General features: G+C 72.7%; 3 protein-coding genes across 3 annotated transcripts; 1 reads left to right on the top strand and 2 right to left on the bottom strand.

Annotated features, from left to right (window-relative positions):
- Window positions 1-2123: 2123 nt before the first annotated feature.
- Window positions 2124-2369, bottom strand: AURANDRAFT_17678 (hypothetical protein; the record flags this gene model as incomplete). The annotated part of the gene is made up of 1 exon (XM_009034059.1): window positions 2124-2369. A coding segment is annotated over one exon (246 nt), but the record flags the coding sequence as incomplete, so codon positions are not given.
- A 561-nt stretch (window positions 2370-2930) lies between these two features.
- On the bottom strand, window positions 2931-5798 carry AURANDRAFT_4733 (hypothetical protein; the record flags this gene model as incomplete). Its single annotated transcript, XM_009033853.1, has 2 exons — window positions 2931-3341; window positions 5496-5798. Coding segments are annotated over 2 exons (714 nt in total), but the record flags the coding sequence as incomplete, so codon positions are not given.
- Window positions 5799-8862: 3064 nt separating this feature from the next.
- G6PD (hypothetical protein) lies at window positions 8863-10778 on the top strand (the record flags this gene model as incomplete). Its single annotated transcript, XM_009034444.1, has 1 exon — window positions 8863-10778. The coding sequence occupies one exon, from the start codon at window positions 8863-8865 to the stop codon at window positions 10765-10767; it is 1905 nt and encodes a 634-aa protein (XP_009032692.1).
- Window positions 10779-16503: the final 5725 nt, after the last annotated feature.

The raw sequence follows: 16503 nt of genomic DNA, 5'->3' as shown, positions 1-16503 counted from the left end.
GGACGAGGCCAAGGACGCGCGGGAGAAGCGGAAGCTGGGCTTCTTCGCCGCGCCCGTCGCGCTCAAGGCGCCGGAGGGGCCCTGGTACGCGGGCGCGCCGGACCCCTCGGCCGTCGACGCGGGCGCGGAGGCGCCGGGCGCGCCGCGGCTCGGCGACCGCAAGGCCCGGGACGGCACGACGCGCCAGGACCGCGACGACGCGCGGCGGCGGGCGGCGGACCCCATGCGCGGGCTCGTCGCCATCCCCCGCCGCGGCGCGGACGCCGCCGCGCCGCCCGCGCTGCCGCCGCCGCCCGCCGCGCCGTCGTCGTCCGACTCCGACTCGAGCGACGACAGGCGACGGCGGCGGCGGAGGAAGGAGAAGAAGGAGAAGAAGGCGAAGAAGCGCAAGCGCAAGGACCAAGACCGGGACGCGTTCGCGGAGCTCCGGCGCCAGCGCCTCGAGCGCGAGGCGTCGGAGCGCCGCCGCGCGGCGCGCGTGCTCGCGCTCCACGACAGCGGCGGCGACGTGTTCTAAGTTCTCTTCTTCTTTCCTGGGTCCTCAAGAGGGGGCTTCCGCAACTGCATGGAGGCGGCAACTTGTCGTGATTCGGCGAAGCTTAAGCAAAAACGATGTGCGGCCTGTGGTAAGAGCCTCGTTGTGCACGATGGCCGCGTTCGAGACGCACGAGAAGCACGCGCCGCTCGTCGTCGGGCGCGCGGAGAGCGTGCACGTCTTCGGCGGGGACCGCGACCGCGGCCCGCGCTTCCACGTGCGCATCGTCGACGTCTCTCAGGAGGCGACCTGCAGCTGCTTCATCGTGCCCCAGGGCCGCGAGCACGAGTACGTCTTCGGCAGCGACGACGGCCTCGCGCAGGTCGCGGCGAGCGCCAAGTGCGGCCGGCTCCTCGCGGTGTCGCTCCTGTCGCGCGGCGGCCACGCGTTCGGCGATCTCAAGTCCGTGCAGAAGGAGCTCGAGGGCGCCGTCGTCGACCTCGCGCCGCCGGGCTGCGCCGGCAGCATCGCCTTCGTGACCGCCGGCGGCGACCTCGGGTCGCGGACCGTCGTCGCCTCCGGGCCGACGGCGTCCGGCGACACGTACTACGTCGAGGAGGTCGACGAGGGCGCCGCGCGCGTGCGGCGCCTCGTCTTCGCGTCCAACGACCGCGTCGTCCAGACCGAGGTCGCGCTCCTGCCGCCGGCGAAGAAGAAGGCCGCCAAGGGCAAGGGCAAGAAGAAGGCGCCCCGGGCGCCGCGCGACGACGGCGCGCGCCGCGTCGACGGCGACGACCTCCGGTCCGCGTACCACGCGGCCATGCTCGCCGCCTGCGGCTGCGCGGCGCGCGTCGACGACGTCCTGCTCGTGGGCCTGGGCGGCGGCGCGCTCGCGTCGGCGCTGCGGCGCTACCGGCCGGCGGCGGCCGTCGCCGTCCGCGAGCTCGACGGCGCGATCGTCGACGTCGCGGCCGAGTGGTTCGGCTTCCGGCACGGCGACCGCGACGCGCGCACGACGGTCGAGGTCGGTGACGGCCTCGACGTCTTCGAGGGCCTCGGCGACGGCGACCGATTCGACGTCGTCGCCGTCGACGTCGACGCCAAGGACGCGTCGCTCGGCATGTGCTGCCCGCCCAAGGCCTTCGTCGCCGTCGACTACCTCGAGAAGGCGCGGCGCCACCTCCGGGACGGCGGCGTCTTCGTCGTCAACGTCGTCGCGCGGCGCCGCGAGGACTACGCGGAGACCTGCGCGCACGTGAAAACCGTCTTCGGAAACGTCCGCGTTCTGCGGGCGACGCCCGACGACGTCAACCGCGTGCTCGTGGCGTGCGCGACCGAGTCGGACGACTGGGCGGCGCGGGGCAAGGCCGCGCTGTCGGACTGGCTCCTCGGCGCGGATCGCGCGGACGACCCTCACGAGCTCCTCGACCTGTTCGCGAAATTGGAGGTCGCCGGGGAACCGCCGCGGCCCGCGATAGTTGGCCTCCTAACTTAAATCCTCCGACTCCGAGTCGTCCGGGCCGCCCGGCTCCTCGGCGAGGAGGGGCCTCGCGGCCGCGGCCGCGGCGCGCCTCGCCGGCGCGCGCGGCTCCGCCGCCGCGGCCCCCTCCTCGTCCTCGTCCTCCTCCTCGGCGGCGCCCGCGGCCGGTCGCGTGGCCTTGTAGGCCGCCATCTCGCGGTCGTAGCGCTCCGCGTCCGCGGTCGCGAGGGCCGCGTAGGGCTTCTTGTCGTCGTCGGAGAGCGCCTTCCAGCGCGCGCCGAGCTCGCGGCCGACGTCGCCGAGGGAGAAGTCCGGGTGGAGCTCCTTGACCTCGGCGCGCTTCGCGTTGCCGAAGAAGATGTAGGCCGAGCGCCGGCCCTTGGGCGCGCCCGGGTCCTTGCGCCGCCGCTTCGTCGCGGCGCCGGCGCCGCGGCCGGCGGCGCCGCGCTTCCGCCGGGGCGCGGCCGCGGCCGGCGCGGGCGCGAGCGCGGCCCGGAGGCGCGTCGACGTCACGGTCGCGAAGGTCTTGTTCGAGTGGTAGGTCTCGTAGTAGGCGTCCATGCGCGTCGCCCGGAGCCCGCCGGACCGCGCCTGAAGCCGCTCGAGCATGGGTCCCAGCGCGGCGTCCGTCGCCGCGTCGGACCAGCCGAGGCGCGTCTCGCAGAGCGCGCGCAGGCTCGCCGCGTCGGGCGACCCCCATTTGAAGGGCGACCGGTCGTCGTCGCCGTCGTCGTCGCCGCCGAGCTGGCGGCGGACGGCGTCGACGTCGTGGACCTGGGGCCGGAGGTAGGCCCGGAGCGCGTTCGCGTTCGGGAACGTCGGCGGCGTCTCCCAGCGCGCCCGCGCGCTCCGGTGCTTCGCCGCGAAGGCGCGCACGGCGCCGTCGTCGGCCCAGCCGTCGCCGCCGTCGAGCCAGGCCTTGAACCGCGTCAAACTCGCGGCGACGTCGCGCGGCTCGCCGTCTTCGACGAAGTGGAAGGCCTGGAGCACCTCCATGGCGTTGACGACGCCCACCCCGGCGACGCCGTTGTCGTAGTCGCCGCCCAGCAGCAGCGCCAGCGCGCAGAACTCGTCGCGGCCCAGCCGCAGGTCCCGCGCGCAGTCGGAGGCGTAGTAGGCCTCGACGTATTTCCGGTCGTCGAAGATGTTCTTGTAGACGCGCCGCGCGCCGAAGCAGAACGCGTCGGAGTCGTCGGTGACGACGCCCTCGCAGAGCCCCGCGGCCTCGAGCGCCGCGCACTGCGCCTCGGCCTCCATCGGCGCGACGACGTAGGGCACGCCGAGGAGGCGGAGCAGGTGCATCGTGTCCTCGCGCATGTCCTCCGTGACCGAGTCCGCGTCGCGCGAGCTCCTGCTCATCTCGCGCCGGAGGCTCGCGGCCTCGCGCTCCGCGGCCGCGAGCGCGACGTCGTCGTCGCCGTCGACCCAGCCCGCCGCCGCCGCCGCCGGCGGCGCGGGGAGCCGCGCGCGCGCGGCCGCGACGACGTAGGCGAGCACGGCGCGCTCGCGGTCGTCGGACGCGGCCGCCGCCGCGTCGGCCATGGCCTCGAGGTCCCCGTCCGACGCGCGCTCCAGCGCGTAGCGCAGCTGCGCGTCGAAGTCGGGGCAGACGTCGTAGAAGCCGCCGGCCTCGGCCGCGCGCCGGTGCCGCGCCCACTCGGCGCCGTCCCCGGCCGCCGCGTCCTCCGACGCCTCCGACGCGGGCGCCTCCCGCTCGTCGTCGGACGCGGCCTCCTCGTCGCGCGGCGCCGCGTCCGCGGGCGCCGCCGCAGGAGGCTCGGCCTCCGCGGGCGCCGCGGGAGGCTCGCCCTCCGCGGGCGCCGCGGGAGGCTCGTCGTCCGCGGGCGCGGGCGCCGCGGGCAGCGCCGTGCCCGCCTCCGCGAGCGCGCGCCGGAACGCGCGGCCGGCCCAGTCCGCCATCTTGTCCGCCGTCTGCATCGCCGCCGCGATGGCCGCGCGATTCCGGTCCTCCTCGGGCTCCTCCGCGGCGGCCGCCGCGGCCGCCGGCGCGTCGAAGAAGTCGTCGTCGCCGTCGTCGCCGTCGTCGTCGTCGTCCGCCGGCGCCGGGCCCCCGGCCATCGCGGCCAGCCGCGCCTCGACCGCCGCCGCGTCGACGCCCGAGAGCACGACGCCGTCTCCGCCGGCCGACGCCTCGCCGCCGCCCTCCCAGTCGCAGGCGCCGTCCTCGCCGGCCGACTCCTCGCCGGCCGACGCCTCGCCGCCGCCGGCCGCCTCGCCGCCGCCCTCCCAGTCGCAGTCGTCGTCGCTCCCCTCCTGCGCTTCCTCCTTGACGAAGCCGCCGCCGTCCTCGTCGTCCTTCACGAAGCCGCCGGACTCCTCGTCGTCGTCTTTCACGAAACCGCCGCCGTCGTCCTCCTCCGCGAAACCGTCGTCTTTCACGAAACCGCCGGACTCCTCGTCGTCGTCCTTCACGAAGCCGCCGCCGTCTTTGACAAAGCCGCCGGACTCCTCGTCGTCGTCTTTCACGAAGCCGCCGGACTCGTCGTCTTTCATGAAACCGCCGTCCTCCTCCGCGAAACCGCCGCCGTCGTCCTCCTCCGCGAAACCGCCGCCGTCGTCGTCGTCCGCGAAACCTCCGCCACCGCCCTCCGCGAAATCGCCGTCGTCGTCCCGCGAGAGGTCGACGACGGCGGGCGCCGCCGGCTCCTCGCGCGCGTCGTCCTGGAACTCCTCCGGGTGATCCTCGATGTAGCGGAGCTCCGCCTCCTCGAGGGCCTCGTCGATGCTCTGGCCCGGGAGCTGGACGACGTTGTGGATCGTCGGCCGCGCGCGCGGCGGCGGGCGGCGCCGCGGCGCCGCCGCGGGGGGCGCGCGCGCGTCGTCGTCATCGTCGTCGTCCTCGTCGTCCTCCTCGTCGGCGTCCGCGCCGTTCGCGCGGAGGAAGCGCTCCATGCGGGCCTTGGCGCCGCCGCGCGCGCGGCCGTCCGCGTCGACGTCGTCGTCGCGGAGGAGGTAGGTTTGGGCGTCGCCGGCGCCCTCGCCGCGGCGCTCGCGGGCCTTGTGCGCCGCCTCGACGCGCTGGCGGAACTTGGCGCCCTTGAGGAACGACGAGAGCTGCGTCGACGAGTACGCGGCGGCGTCGCCCGCCACCGGCATGAACGCGTGGCGCGCGGCGACGCGCTGGCGGCGGTTGACGCGCTCGACGGCCTCCTTGCGCTGCGCCGGCGGCAGCGCCATGAGGCCGTCGACGTCGAAGGACGACGCGTCGCCGTCGGCCGCGACGCCCGCGACGGGCGCGTCGAACGGCGCGGGCGCGGGCGCGTCGCCGGACCCGTCGTCGGACTCCCAGGCGACGTCGTCGTCCGAGTCCGCGTCGTCTACGGGCGCCGGCGCCCGCGCCGACGACTGCGCGCCGGGGTCGAAGCCGCCCGCGAACGCGGCGCCGCCGCGCGGTTCCGCGGCGGGCGCGGCGCCCGCGGGCGCGTCGCCCGCGTCGTCGCCGTCGCGGCGCCGCTTCCGCAGGCGCAGCGCCTGGGCCTTGAGCTGCGCCGCGAGGAGCCGCTTCGCCGTCGTCGCGACGTCGTCCCGGTTCTTCTCGCGCCGCATCTGCCGCTGGCGGATCAATCGCGCCTTCACGACGGGCACGCCGCCGTCGAAGACGAAGACGGGCCGCACGCCGTGGTAGAGCAGCTTCGCGACGCGCCGCAGCGTGCCGATGAGGTGCGCGTTGCGGATGGGCCGCCCCTCGTCGTCGCGCATGGCCTTGACGAACTGCGTCAGCCAGATGGACACGTCGATGGCCAGCGTCGTGTGCTCGAGCGTCTCCACGGAGATGCGCCGCCCGCAGGGCGCCAAAAGCTTCCAGAGGCCCTGCACGCCCATGGCGAGTCACTGAGGTCGACGCAGCCGAAGCGGAGCTGTGGACTTGCTCTATAGCCGGAGGCTCACCATGACTTGGCCTCGCCTTCGCGATGCACCTTCCTTTGGTTTACCTCAACAAATCAGTTTATCAACGCGGCGGTCGTCGGTAGTCTGGGCTCGGCCCCGGGCAGCGTCGTTGGGCCATGGCGGACCAGGGGAGCAGCGGGGCGTGGGGCACCGAGCCGTCGGTGCCCGCGCGCTACGAGGTCGACGCCTTCCTCGAGAGCGTCGACGCCGTCATGGACGCTGTCGAGCGGCCGAGCGCGCGGCCCGCCGTGGGCAGCCAGGCGCGCGCCGTGCGGACCCTGCGCGACGGCGGCCGGCCGTCGCCGCGGTTCGCGGCGCCCGCCGCGGACGACGTGCAGCGCGTCGAGCTCCCGCCGCCGCGGGCCGCGGCGCCCGCCGCGGACGGCGCGCGGCGCGTCGAGCTCGCGCCGCCGCGCGCCGCGGCGCCCGCCGCGGACGGCGCGCGGCGCGTCGAGCGCCCGCCGCCGGCGGCCGGGGCCCCCGACACGGACATCAAGCGCGAGATGTCCGCGGCGCAGCTCGAGCGCGAGGCGCGGCTCCGCGACATGGCCGCGTCGGAGATGGTGGGCATCTTCCACGAGATGGCGTCGAAGATCCAGAACATGGTCCGGGGCGTCATCGGGCGCCAGCACGCCGACGAGATCAAGACGCGCATGGAGCGCACGGTGCTCGAGGCCAAGGCCGCGCTCCGCATCCAGCGCGCGATCCGCGGCGCGCTCGGGAGGCGCTTCGTGCGCCTCTTCCACGAGCTCGAGACGCGGAACCTCGTGCTCGGCGCCTCCGCGACGCACATCCAGCGCACGGTGCGCGGCAATTTCGGCCGGGCCATCGCGCGGGAGGCGCGCATGCGCAACGCGAGCTGGCTCATCCAGCGCGTCTTCCGGGGCTACCGCGGCCGGCTCGTCGCGCGGCGCGAGCGCGCGCGGCTCGAGCACCTCCGCTTGAGGGCGGAGAGCGCGACGCGGCTCCAGGCGGCCTGGCGCATGAAGGTCACGCGCGAGGAGTTCCAGTTATTGCGCGTCCACATGGTCGCGGCGCTCGAGATCGAGCGCGTCTACCGGGGCCACCTCGGCCGGCGGCGGACGTCGCGGCGCCGCGACTGGGAGAACGCGGAGCCCGGGCCCGAGCGGCTGCGGCTGGGCCTGCGGTTGATCGAGGAATCGAAGGTCGCCTTCGAGCGCCAGCAGGAGGAGATCGACGCGCTGCACCGGTCCCAGGAGAAGGCGGAGTCGCGCGTGTCGCACATCCACGCGGAGCTCCGCGAGTCGGAGAAGGAGCTGAGCGTGCTCGAGCGCGAGCTCCAGGAGATCGACCAGATCGAGCGCGACCTGCGCGAGCTCACGCACGAGCGCGAGGTGCTCCAGCTGCGCATCGGCGGCGCGGCGGGCCTGCCGTCGACGGGCGACGCGCCCGCGGACGGCGCGCCCGCGCCCGACGTGCTCACGCTGCTGCCCGACGGCCAGGAGGACCAGCTCGCGGCGGCGCTCGACCCGGCGCCCGGCGGCGGCGGCGGCGGCGGCAGCGTCGCCCAGCGGAAGCTGCAGGCGGACTCGCACGCGCTCGAGATCGCGATCCACCGGAAGCGCGCGGAGCGCGAGCGGAAGCGGCAAGAATTAGAAGCGGAGTTCGCCGCCGTCTTCCAGGAGGTGAGCCGCAAGAAGCACGCCCTGGAGCGCTTGGAGGTCGCCATCGCGGACATGGACGCGACGCGCGTCCGCAAGGACCGCGAGTTTTCCCGGTTGCAAAGGAACCTCATGGAGCTGCTCCAGGAGCAGAAGTACGAGCTCGACGCCCTGCGGGAGAAGGGCATCGAATTGGAAACGGCGACGGCGACGTCGGCGGCGGCGGCGACGGCGACGGCGCTCCGGGCCAAGGAGCACGAGCAGCGCGCCGCGACGATGTTCAACCAGACCGAGGAGCTCATGAAGTTCCAGTTCATGTCCATGTCCCTGTCCTACTTTTCGTCGCTGAACATGCTCCAGCAGCTCCGGGAGATGAACGCGGACACGACGACGGCCGCCGTCGCGTCGTCCGCGGACGCCGCGGCCGCCGCGGCCGCGGCGGCGACGGCGGCGAACGTGCCGTCGATCAAGCACATGAAGCTCGGCGCGGAGGACGTCATGCTCGGGACGATCAAGAAGAAGCAGGCGGAGCTCGACGCGGCGAAGCTCGCCGAGGAGGAGGCGAAGCGGTCCAAGGCGGAGCCGTTCCCGTCCGAGATGCGGCTCTGGTCCGTCGCGGACGTCGCGCGCTGGCTCGACACGCTGTCGCTGGGCCAGTACAAGGCCGCGTTCCGCGAGGCGTCGGTGGACGGCGACTTTTTATTGGAGCTGCGGGAGGAGGACCTCATCCAGGTGCTGGGCATGGAGCACAAGCTCCACGTGCGGAAGGTGATCCTCGGCCGGGACAAGCTCAAGCCCCTGAGCGAGGGCGACGTCGTCAAGAAGGCCCTGGTGTTGCGCGAGGAGGCGGCGGCGGCGGAGCGCGACGGCGTCGCCATCCCCTCGACGGACGTCGTCTTCTCGCAGTGCCGCAACGCGCGCGTGAAGCGCCTCGAGGAGTCGCTCAACATGGGCTTCCCCATCGACAAGGAGGACGAGAAGGGCAACACGCTCCTGTCGCTCGCGTCCCAGAACCTCAACCAGAAGATCTGCGAGATGCTCCTCGCGCGCAACGCCGACATCAACCACCGCAACGCGCAGGGCAACACGCCCCTCCACTTCGCGATGGCCTACGACTCCGAGGGCACGCTCGCGGAGTACCTCATCCAGCAGGGCGCCGACGACACCATCGAGAACGCCCTCGGCTGCACGGCCTACGACGGCATCGGGCAGTAAGATTGAGGTCGGTGGCGTGGGAGGCGGCTGGGGGCGGGGCGGGACGCCGGTGCGGACACAACCTGCTCAACGAGGCTTCACCTTTCAAAGATGCACCACTTTTTTAGTTGAGAAGGCCGCCTTCTCAAACTCCTTCTCAACCTCGACTGCCGCTGCGGAACATGTCGTCGGGCGCCCTGTCCCCGCCTCCGGGGGCGCCGCCGACGCCGAAGCCCATGCTGTCGCCGCCGCCGCCGCCCGCGGCGTCGCCCGGCGGCACGTCCCTGGCGAAGACGCTCACGCCGGCGGCCAACCGCCTGCGCGGCCTGAACCTCGGCGGCGACGCGGCGAAGCGGCCGATCAGCGTCGTCATCTTCGGCGCGACGGGCGACCTCGCGAAGAAGAAGCTCTACCCGGCGCTCTACCAGCTCATGCTTTTGGGGCAGCTGCCGCGGAAGGACATCAACGTCGTCGGCTTCGGCCGCCGCGACGTCGACCTCGGCCCCTTCGTGGCGAAGCAGTGCGCGAACGTGAAGCGCGACCCGCGGCTGCCGTTCGCCGACTTCGAGGCGCGCCTGAGCTTCGTCGGCGGCGGCGGCTACGACAAGGCCGCGGGCTTCGAGAAGCTCGCGGCGCACCTCGAGGCCATCGAGGGCGAGGCGCCCTGCGACCGCCTCTTCTTCCTCAGCGTGCCGCCGACGGTCTTCGGCGCCGTCGCGCAGCTCGTGTCCGCGCACTGCCGCGCGCCCTGCGGCTACACGCGGCTCATCATCGAGAAGCCCTTCGGCCGCGACGCGGCGTCCTTCGCGGAGCTGGACGCGCAGACGAGCGGCTGCTTCGACGAGAGCGAGCTCTTCCGCATCGACCACTACCTGGGCAAGGAGGTCGTGCTGAATCTGTTCAGCCTGCGCTTCGCGAACCAGCTCTTCGAGCCCACGTGGAACGCGGAAAGCGTCGAGTCCGTGGAGATCACGTTCAAGGAGGACATCGGCACCATGGGCCGCGGCGGCTACTTCGACGGCTTCGGCATCATCCGCGACATCATGCAGAACCACCTGCTCCAGGTCTTCGTGCTCTGCGCGATGGAGCCGCCGGCGTCCAAGGCGCCCGCGGACGTCCAGGCCGCCAAGGTCGCGCTGCTCGAGAAGGTCGCCGTGCTCGACGTCAGGGACGCGTTCCTCGGCCAGTTCACGGAGGACGCGTTCTTCGAGGAGGCGGGCTACCTCGATGACCCGGGCGTGCCCGACGACTCGGTGACGCCGACGTTCGCGGCCGTCGTGCTCCGCGTCGACAACGACCGCTGGCGCGGCGTGCCCTTCCTCATGAAGGCGGGCAAGGGCCTCGACGAGCGCCTCGCGGAGGTGCGCGTGCGCTACAAGGCCCAGCCCTACAACGCGCTCCTCGTCGACAGCAAGTCCGCGCGGAACGAGCTCGTCTGCCGCATCCAGCCCGACGAGGCGCTCTACCTGAAGACGCACACGAAGAAGCCGGGCCTCACGCACGAGTGCGTGCCGACGTGCATGGACATGCGCTACTCGAGCGAGTTCGAGCGCGCGTACCTCGCCGACGCGTACGAGCGCATGTTCCTCAACGCGGCGAAGGGCGACTCGTCGCTCTTCGTGTCCGCGCCGGAGCTGGTCGAGGCCTGGCGCATCTTCACGCCGCTGCTGCACGCCATCGACGGCCGGCGGCCGCGGCCCGTGCTCTACCCCTTTGGGGCGCGGAACCCGGCGGGGTTTCGGGCGTGGTCGCTGGAAAAGGCGGGCGTGAAGCAGCGGCCGTCGTTCATGGAGCACCTGGCGACGCTCGCGGGCGACGTCGGCTCGCTCCGCGCGTGCTTCGACCGCCACGACGCGGACAAGGACGGCGTGCTGAGCAAGGCCGAGGTCCGCGACCTCGCGCGCGACCTCTACGACGGCCGCGACTGCCCGGACAAGTCCCTCCGCAAGTTCCTCCAGGTCGCGCGCGGCTTCGAGCTCAAGGAGCGCATCACGTTCAAGGACTTCTGCTACTTCGCCCGCTGCGCCAAGGCCGCCTTCGGCGCCAAGCCCCGCTCCTACCAGCCCCCGATCTGCTCCGAGAAGTAAGCGTCAAAGCTAGAGGAAGTGAGGGCAGTTTCTTAGCGTCCTAACGTCGCTATCCAGGGGGTCCACTGTACGGCGACCATGCTACCTCGCTGGGCTCCCATAACCGCGAAGTGGCGTGACCGCGTTCCACGTGTGCTCGCCCTTGGCGCCCTCGAGGACCGCGTTGAAGAGGTGCGTCGGTCGGCCCGACGCGTCGAAGAGGAGCTGCGACCGCTCGCGGAACGTGAGGTCGACGGCCCGGCCGCCGAGCCGCGTCGACCGCGAGTAGGCCTTGCCCGCGAGCGCCCAGGCGAGCGCGTCGTGCGACGTCGCGCGCGCGCCGCCGTCGGCCTCGCCGGCGAAAGCGCCCGTCTGGTCCTTGAAGAGCATGTGGAAGACGGCGCCGTCGCGCCACGCGAACGCGTCCTCGATGTCGCAGCCCGCGCCGCCGCAGAGGTCGGAGAAGAGCGGGCGGCCCGTCGCGAGGCGCGCGTACGCGGGCGACGCGTAGTGCGGCGCGAACGCCACGCCGAAGCGCATGCGGAACGGCTTGGCCCGGCGCACGCCCTTGTAGACGAGCAGCACGGAGTCGTTCCCGAGGACCAGGGGCGACGGGTTCGTGTTGAAGCGGCCGTCGAAGCCGTCCGGCGCCGCGTCCGCCGTGCGGAGGCTCGGCCAGTCGGGGCGCGTCCAGGGGCCGCGCGGGTGCGGCGCGACGGCGACGCCGATCTGCTGCCGCGACCGCGCGCGCTCCGCGAGCGGCCGCGCGTCGGCGAGCGACGGGCGCGCGCCGCCGACGCAGGAGGGCCTCGGTCCCTCGAACGTCGTGCCCGTGTAGAAGAGCAGGTAGGCGCCGTCGGACGCGCGGCGGATCGTGGGATTGTGCTGCTGGCGGCCGTCCCAGCGCGCCGGGCCGCGGTCGCCCAGGACGACCTCCTTCTCCTCGTAGGGGCCCTCGGGCCTCGACGCCTCGCCGCGTACGACGTAGCTATTCGTGAGCCAGTACTGCTGGTCGTCGGCGCCGAAGACGGGGCATTCCAGGGCCATCTTCGACGCGAAGACGTGGTAGAGCCCGTCGTCGTCGCGGATCGGGCTCGCGCCCCAGATCGACGACGACGAGGCCCGCTGGCTGAAGCCGCCCGCGCCCTCGGGCAACGTCGGCAGCGCGTCGAGGAACGAGCAGTTCGCTCCGGTCCACGGCGCGCCGCAGTCGCAGCGGCCGTCCGCGAGAACGACGCCGGCGTAGTTGCACGCCGCGCTCGTCCGCCGCGGCGCGGCGGTGGCGACGGTCGACGGCGCGGTGTTGCTCTTTTTCGAGAGCCAGGCGCAGCAGCCGACGGCGCCGACGGCGAGGAGCACCATCGCTGCTCTGAGGTCGCATTGCTTCCGGCGTAGCGGCCGCGCGGGCTGCCGACTCGGCCAGCGGCGCTTCATCGATCACCTTGCCGGTGGCGCTTCATCGAGTTCTTTGCCAGCGGCGCCGCATCGATCGACGCTGCCCGAGATGGGCCATCGTGAGCACTGCAACAACAATGCACTTTTGACCTCTGGATCAGGAGACTATGGCAGCCCCCGCAGAGCCCGCCAAAGAGCTCGCCGGTAAGGTCGCGCTCGTCACGGGCGGCTCTTCCGGCATCGGCCTGGCCTTCGCGAAGCTGCTGCGCGCCAAGGGCGCCAGCCTCATAATTACAGGCCGCGACGGGCGGAAGCTAGAGAAGGCAATGACAGCGCTCGCTCCGCACGTCACGGGCGTTTGCTGCGATTTCAGCGAAGACGAAAGGGGTTGGTACGTGGCGCTGGAAGAAGTCACGCACGGCTTCCGCGTCGACATCCTCATCAACAACGCCGGCTACAATCCGTACCTCGAGGCGAACTGCCTCAACACGAACGCGTTCGACGTGCACCGGCGCTTCGTCGACGCGATGCTGACGGCCTACCTGCGGCTCTGCCACGCGTGCCTGCCCCACATGATCGACAACGAATACGGACGTGCGTCGCCGCTCGCGCGCGCGCGCGCGACGAGCCCGCCCGCTCCCCGCGCAGGCGTCGTCAACGTCGCGTCCGTCGCGTCGCACCTCACGTCGTCGATGGAGTCGAAGTTCAACATGTACGGCGCCGTCAAGGGCGCCGTCGCGGCCTTCTCGACGGCGCTGCGGCGCAACCTGCTCGAGGGCAGCGTCGGCAAGGCCTGCGGCGTCCACGTCACCGCCGCGTGCCCGGGGTCCGTGCCCACGGCGCTCGCGCGCGACGCGCCGCGGAGCGCCCTCGCCGAGGCCCACGCGGCCGTGACGCCCGACGCGCTCAAGTGGGGGCTCGCGTCGACGCCCGAGTGGACGGCGGAGGCGGCCTGGCGCGCCGTGTCCGCGAACCGGCCCTACGCGTTCAACTCGCGCATGGACAAGCTCATCGCCGTCGTCATGCACTTCTTCACGCTGCTCCACGTGCTGTTTTACTCGTAAGGGTGCATTCTTCCTATACTGACTTTCACCCCATCAACTCGCTTCAACACGGGTTAACAAGCTAAAGTTTGCCCGGCTGAGGTTTCGATCGTCGAGAGGCTGAGGTGAGCTTTTCCGACCGGCAGCATGTCTGCGCTCACGCTCGACACCGGTGCGCGGGCGGCGTCCGAATGCGCGGGGACCGGCCGTGGGCGCGCGGCGGACGCGCGCGCGAGAGAACGGGGTGAGACGCGCGGCCGACCGCGCCGCCCGCCCGCGCAGAGGGGCAGAAGTACATCTCCGAGCATGGCATGGCGCCGCGGGAGGTGCCGGAGCTCGACGAGGAGTTCAAGGACTCGCTCCGCGGGCCGAAGATCGACTGCGTCCAGAACTGGAACGGCAAGGGCCGGCTCGCGACCTACGGCGAGCTCGAGCAGAAGATGACGCAGAAGTACCGGCTCCTCGGCGAGGAGTGCGTCGTCATCGGGCGCGCCGCCGCGCCATGTTCGTCGTCGCGCGCGCGACGCTTCGAGGGGCGCGTCGAGGCGAGCCCGCGCGCGACCCGCAGGTGCAAGTGCAAGATCGACACGCCGAAGTACGTCATGGAGCTCATCGGCGGGCCCGTCTGCATGGAGTGCGCGCAGAAGCTCTGCATGCAGCAGTTCAAGGGCCTCGGCCCGAACCCCTACGAGCCCGAGTTCGAGAAGCCGACGGCCGAGGACATCGAGAAGGCCAAGGCCGCGGGCATCTCGATGCCGGGCTGGGAGTAGGCGCCGCGCGCGCGAGCCGCGGGGGCCGCGGCGGCCGGCGCCCCGGCGAGGGATTTTTAAACACATAGAACAGACGGCGGCGTCGGAACGGCCTCGAGCGGGTCTTGGCGCCGCCCCGAGCTCTCGGAGGCGTCGCGTACGCCTGTGGCAGAAACGTTGTGAGAGAGCATGGGGAGCTGCCGCAAGCCGAGGCGCACAACGCACTAAACAAAACCAACCGCCAATGGCCGACGCCACCGCGCGCGCCTCTGGTCCGCGCGTGTCGTTCAGCCGCGGCTGGAACAAGCCCGGCGACGAGTCGACGCCGCTGCGGCCCGGCCTCCAGCGGTCGTCGCTCTACCAGCGGAGCCAGAGCGACGGCGCGGCCCCGGCGTCGCCGGAGCGGCGGCCGCGGCCCGCGTTCCAGCGGAGCCGGTCGGCGACGAGCGACGCGCTGGCGCGGCCGCGCGACTCGCTGCTGTCGACGACGCGGCCGCCGCTGCGGCGCGCGCGGAGCCTGCTCGTCGAGGTCGAGGACGACACGACGAGCCACGCGCACACGGTGCACGCGCCGAAGACGAGCGTCACGGTCGACGCGGCGGGCGACGCGCGCGCGGCCGTCGCGCGCGGCGGCGGCTTCCTCGCCGCGAGCCTGCTGCTGTCGTGCGCGTTCTTCGGCGCGCTCGAGCGGTGGACCGTCGGCGAGGCGCTCTACTTCTCCGTCGTCACGCTGACGACCGTGGGCTACGGTGACCTGGCCCCGGCGACCAAGGGCGAGCGCCTCTTCGCCGTCGTCCTCTTCTTCCTCGGGGCCGGCGTCGTCGGCGCGCTGACGGCCGCGGCGTTCGAAGTTTTGATCGCGACGGCGAAGCTCGACGCCGCGGACGCGAAGCGCGCCGCGGCCGAGGGCGTCGACCGGGCGCGGGCCGCGCCGCGGGAGCGGCTGCGTTTCGCCGTGCTCCAGGTCTTTTTGTGGGCCGTCGGCGGCGCGGGGACGTTCATGTTTTTGGAACACGCGGACTGGGTCGACGCGCTCTACTGGAGCGGCGCGACGCTGACGACCGTGGGCTACGGCGACGTCGTGCCCGAGACGGCGGCGGGCCGCGCCTTCGCGGCGGTCTTCTGCCTCGGGGGGACGCTCGTCTGCGTGCACGCGCTGTCGACGATCGCCGCGGCGCCCTTAGAGGCGCACCGGCTCGAGATGGAGGCCAGGGTGCTGGGCCAGTACGGCGACACGCTGAGCCACGAGGAGTTCCTCGAGCTCACGCGCGGCGAGCTCATCCGGTCCCTGAACGTCGACGCCGACGACGGCAAGTGCACGAAGGCGACGTTCGCGCTCGCCATGCTCGTGACTGTGTGGAAACCAACCACTGGTTTGGGTGGTCCTGACCAAACTTCAGAATTCTCTAGCTCGGTCAAATCGAAGTCGATTCGGCTGAGTTTTGGACGAATCGATTGCTCTCGTCGAGTTCTCGAAGCACATTCGAAGACATTGCGTCGAAAATGTCGCATACGCTCACATTGAAGTCGGGTTGAAGATTTGAATTCCACACAGGCTCGTGAAGCTCGGGAGGATCGACGCGGCCGACGTCGCGGCCTGCGCGTCCCAGTTCGACCGCCTCGACCACAACGCGAGCGGCTTCCTCGCGCGCGAGGACGTCGAGAGCCCCCACCCGACGGCCTCCCAGAAGCTCTTCGCGGCCTGGACGGCCGGCGGCCTCGACGACGACGACGACGACGGCGGCGGCGGCGGCGGCGACGCGGGCGGCGTCGCGCTCCTGCCGCTCGAGGCCGACGCCGGCGACGCGTCGCCGCGCGCGACGCGCGCGCCGTCCGCGGCGCTCTCGCGCTTCCGCCGCGCGGGCACGGCCGTCAAGGTCGCCAACCGGCTCCGCGCGAGCGCGACGGCCAAGGTGGCCAAGGGCATCCGCGCGAAGCGCCGCGCGTCCCTCACGACGCCGGAGCGCCGCGACGACGCGGGCGACGACGTCGAGAGCCCCATGGCCGACCTCGACGCGTATCTCGGGCTGTAACTTTTAGTTGAATGACAAGACAAAGTTGAAGGAAACCTTGACTGTTCAGGGTGGTTGCGTTGTCAAAGTCAAAATGGCTGCCCGACCATGCTTTAACTGCACGCCGCAGATGCCGTGAGGTCGGCGGGTCCGCAATGGGCGCCGGCGCGAGCTCCCGGCAGTCGTCGGCGCGGTGCGAGCCGCCGGCCGCGGCGAGCGGCGACGCTTCGTCGCTGCGGCCCAGCGGCTCCCAGGCGTCCCTGACAAGCAATGACGGCGGCGGGACGCCGGCGCCGGCGGCGCGGCGCGGGAGCGGCGAGGCCCTCGACTCCGAGGACGACGAGGCGCCGAGCCCGCGGCGCTGCGCCTACTGGCTGCCCCCGGGCTCCGTCTTCGGGTCCTGGAACCTGCGGGCCGCGCCGAGCTTCGACGGCGCGGTCGTCGGCGTCTTGGCGGAGGGCGACGCCTTCGACGCGCGGCCGCTGGCGGGCGACGGCGCCTGGCTCGAGGTGGTTCGCGACGGCGAGACGGCCTACGCGTCGCGGCGGGCCAAGGGCG

Source organism: Aureococcus anophagefferens (assembly GCF_000186865.1).
Source record: "Aureococcus anophagefferens unplaced genomic scaffold AURANscaffold_1, whole genome shotgun sequence".
Lineage (NCBI taxonomy): Eukaryota > Pelagophyceae > Pelagomonadales > Pelagomonadaceae > Aureococcus > Aureococcus anophagefferens.
The sequence above is the reverse complement of the archived record's forward strand: the minus strand, read 5'-3'. Positions and strand labels throughout refer to the sequence as shown.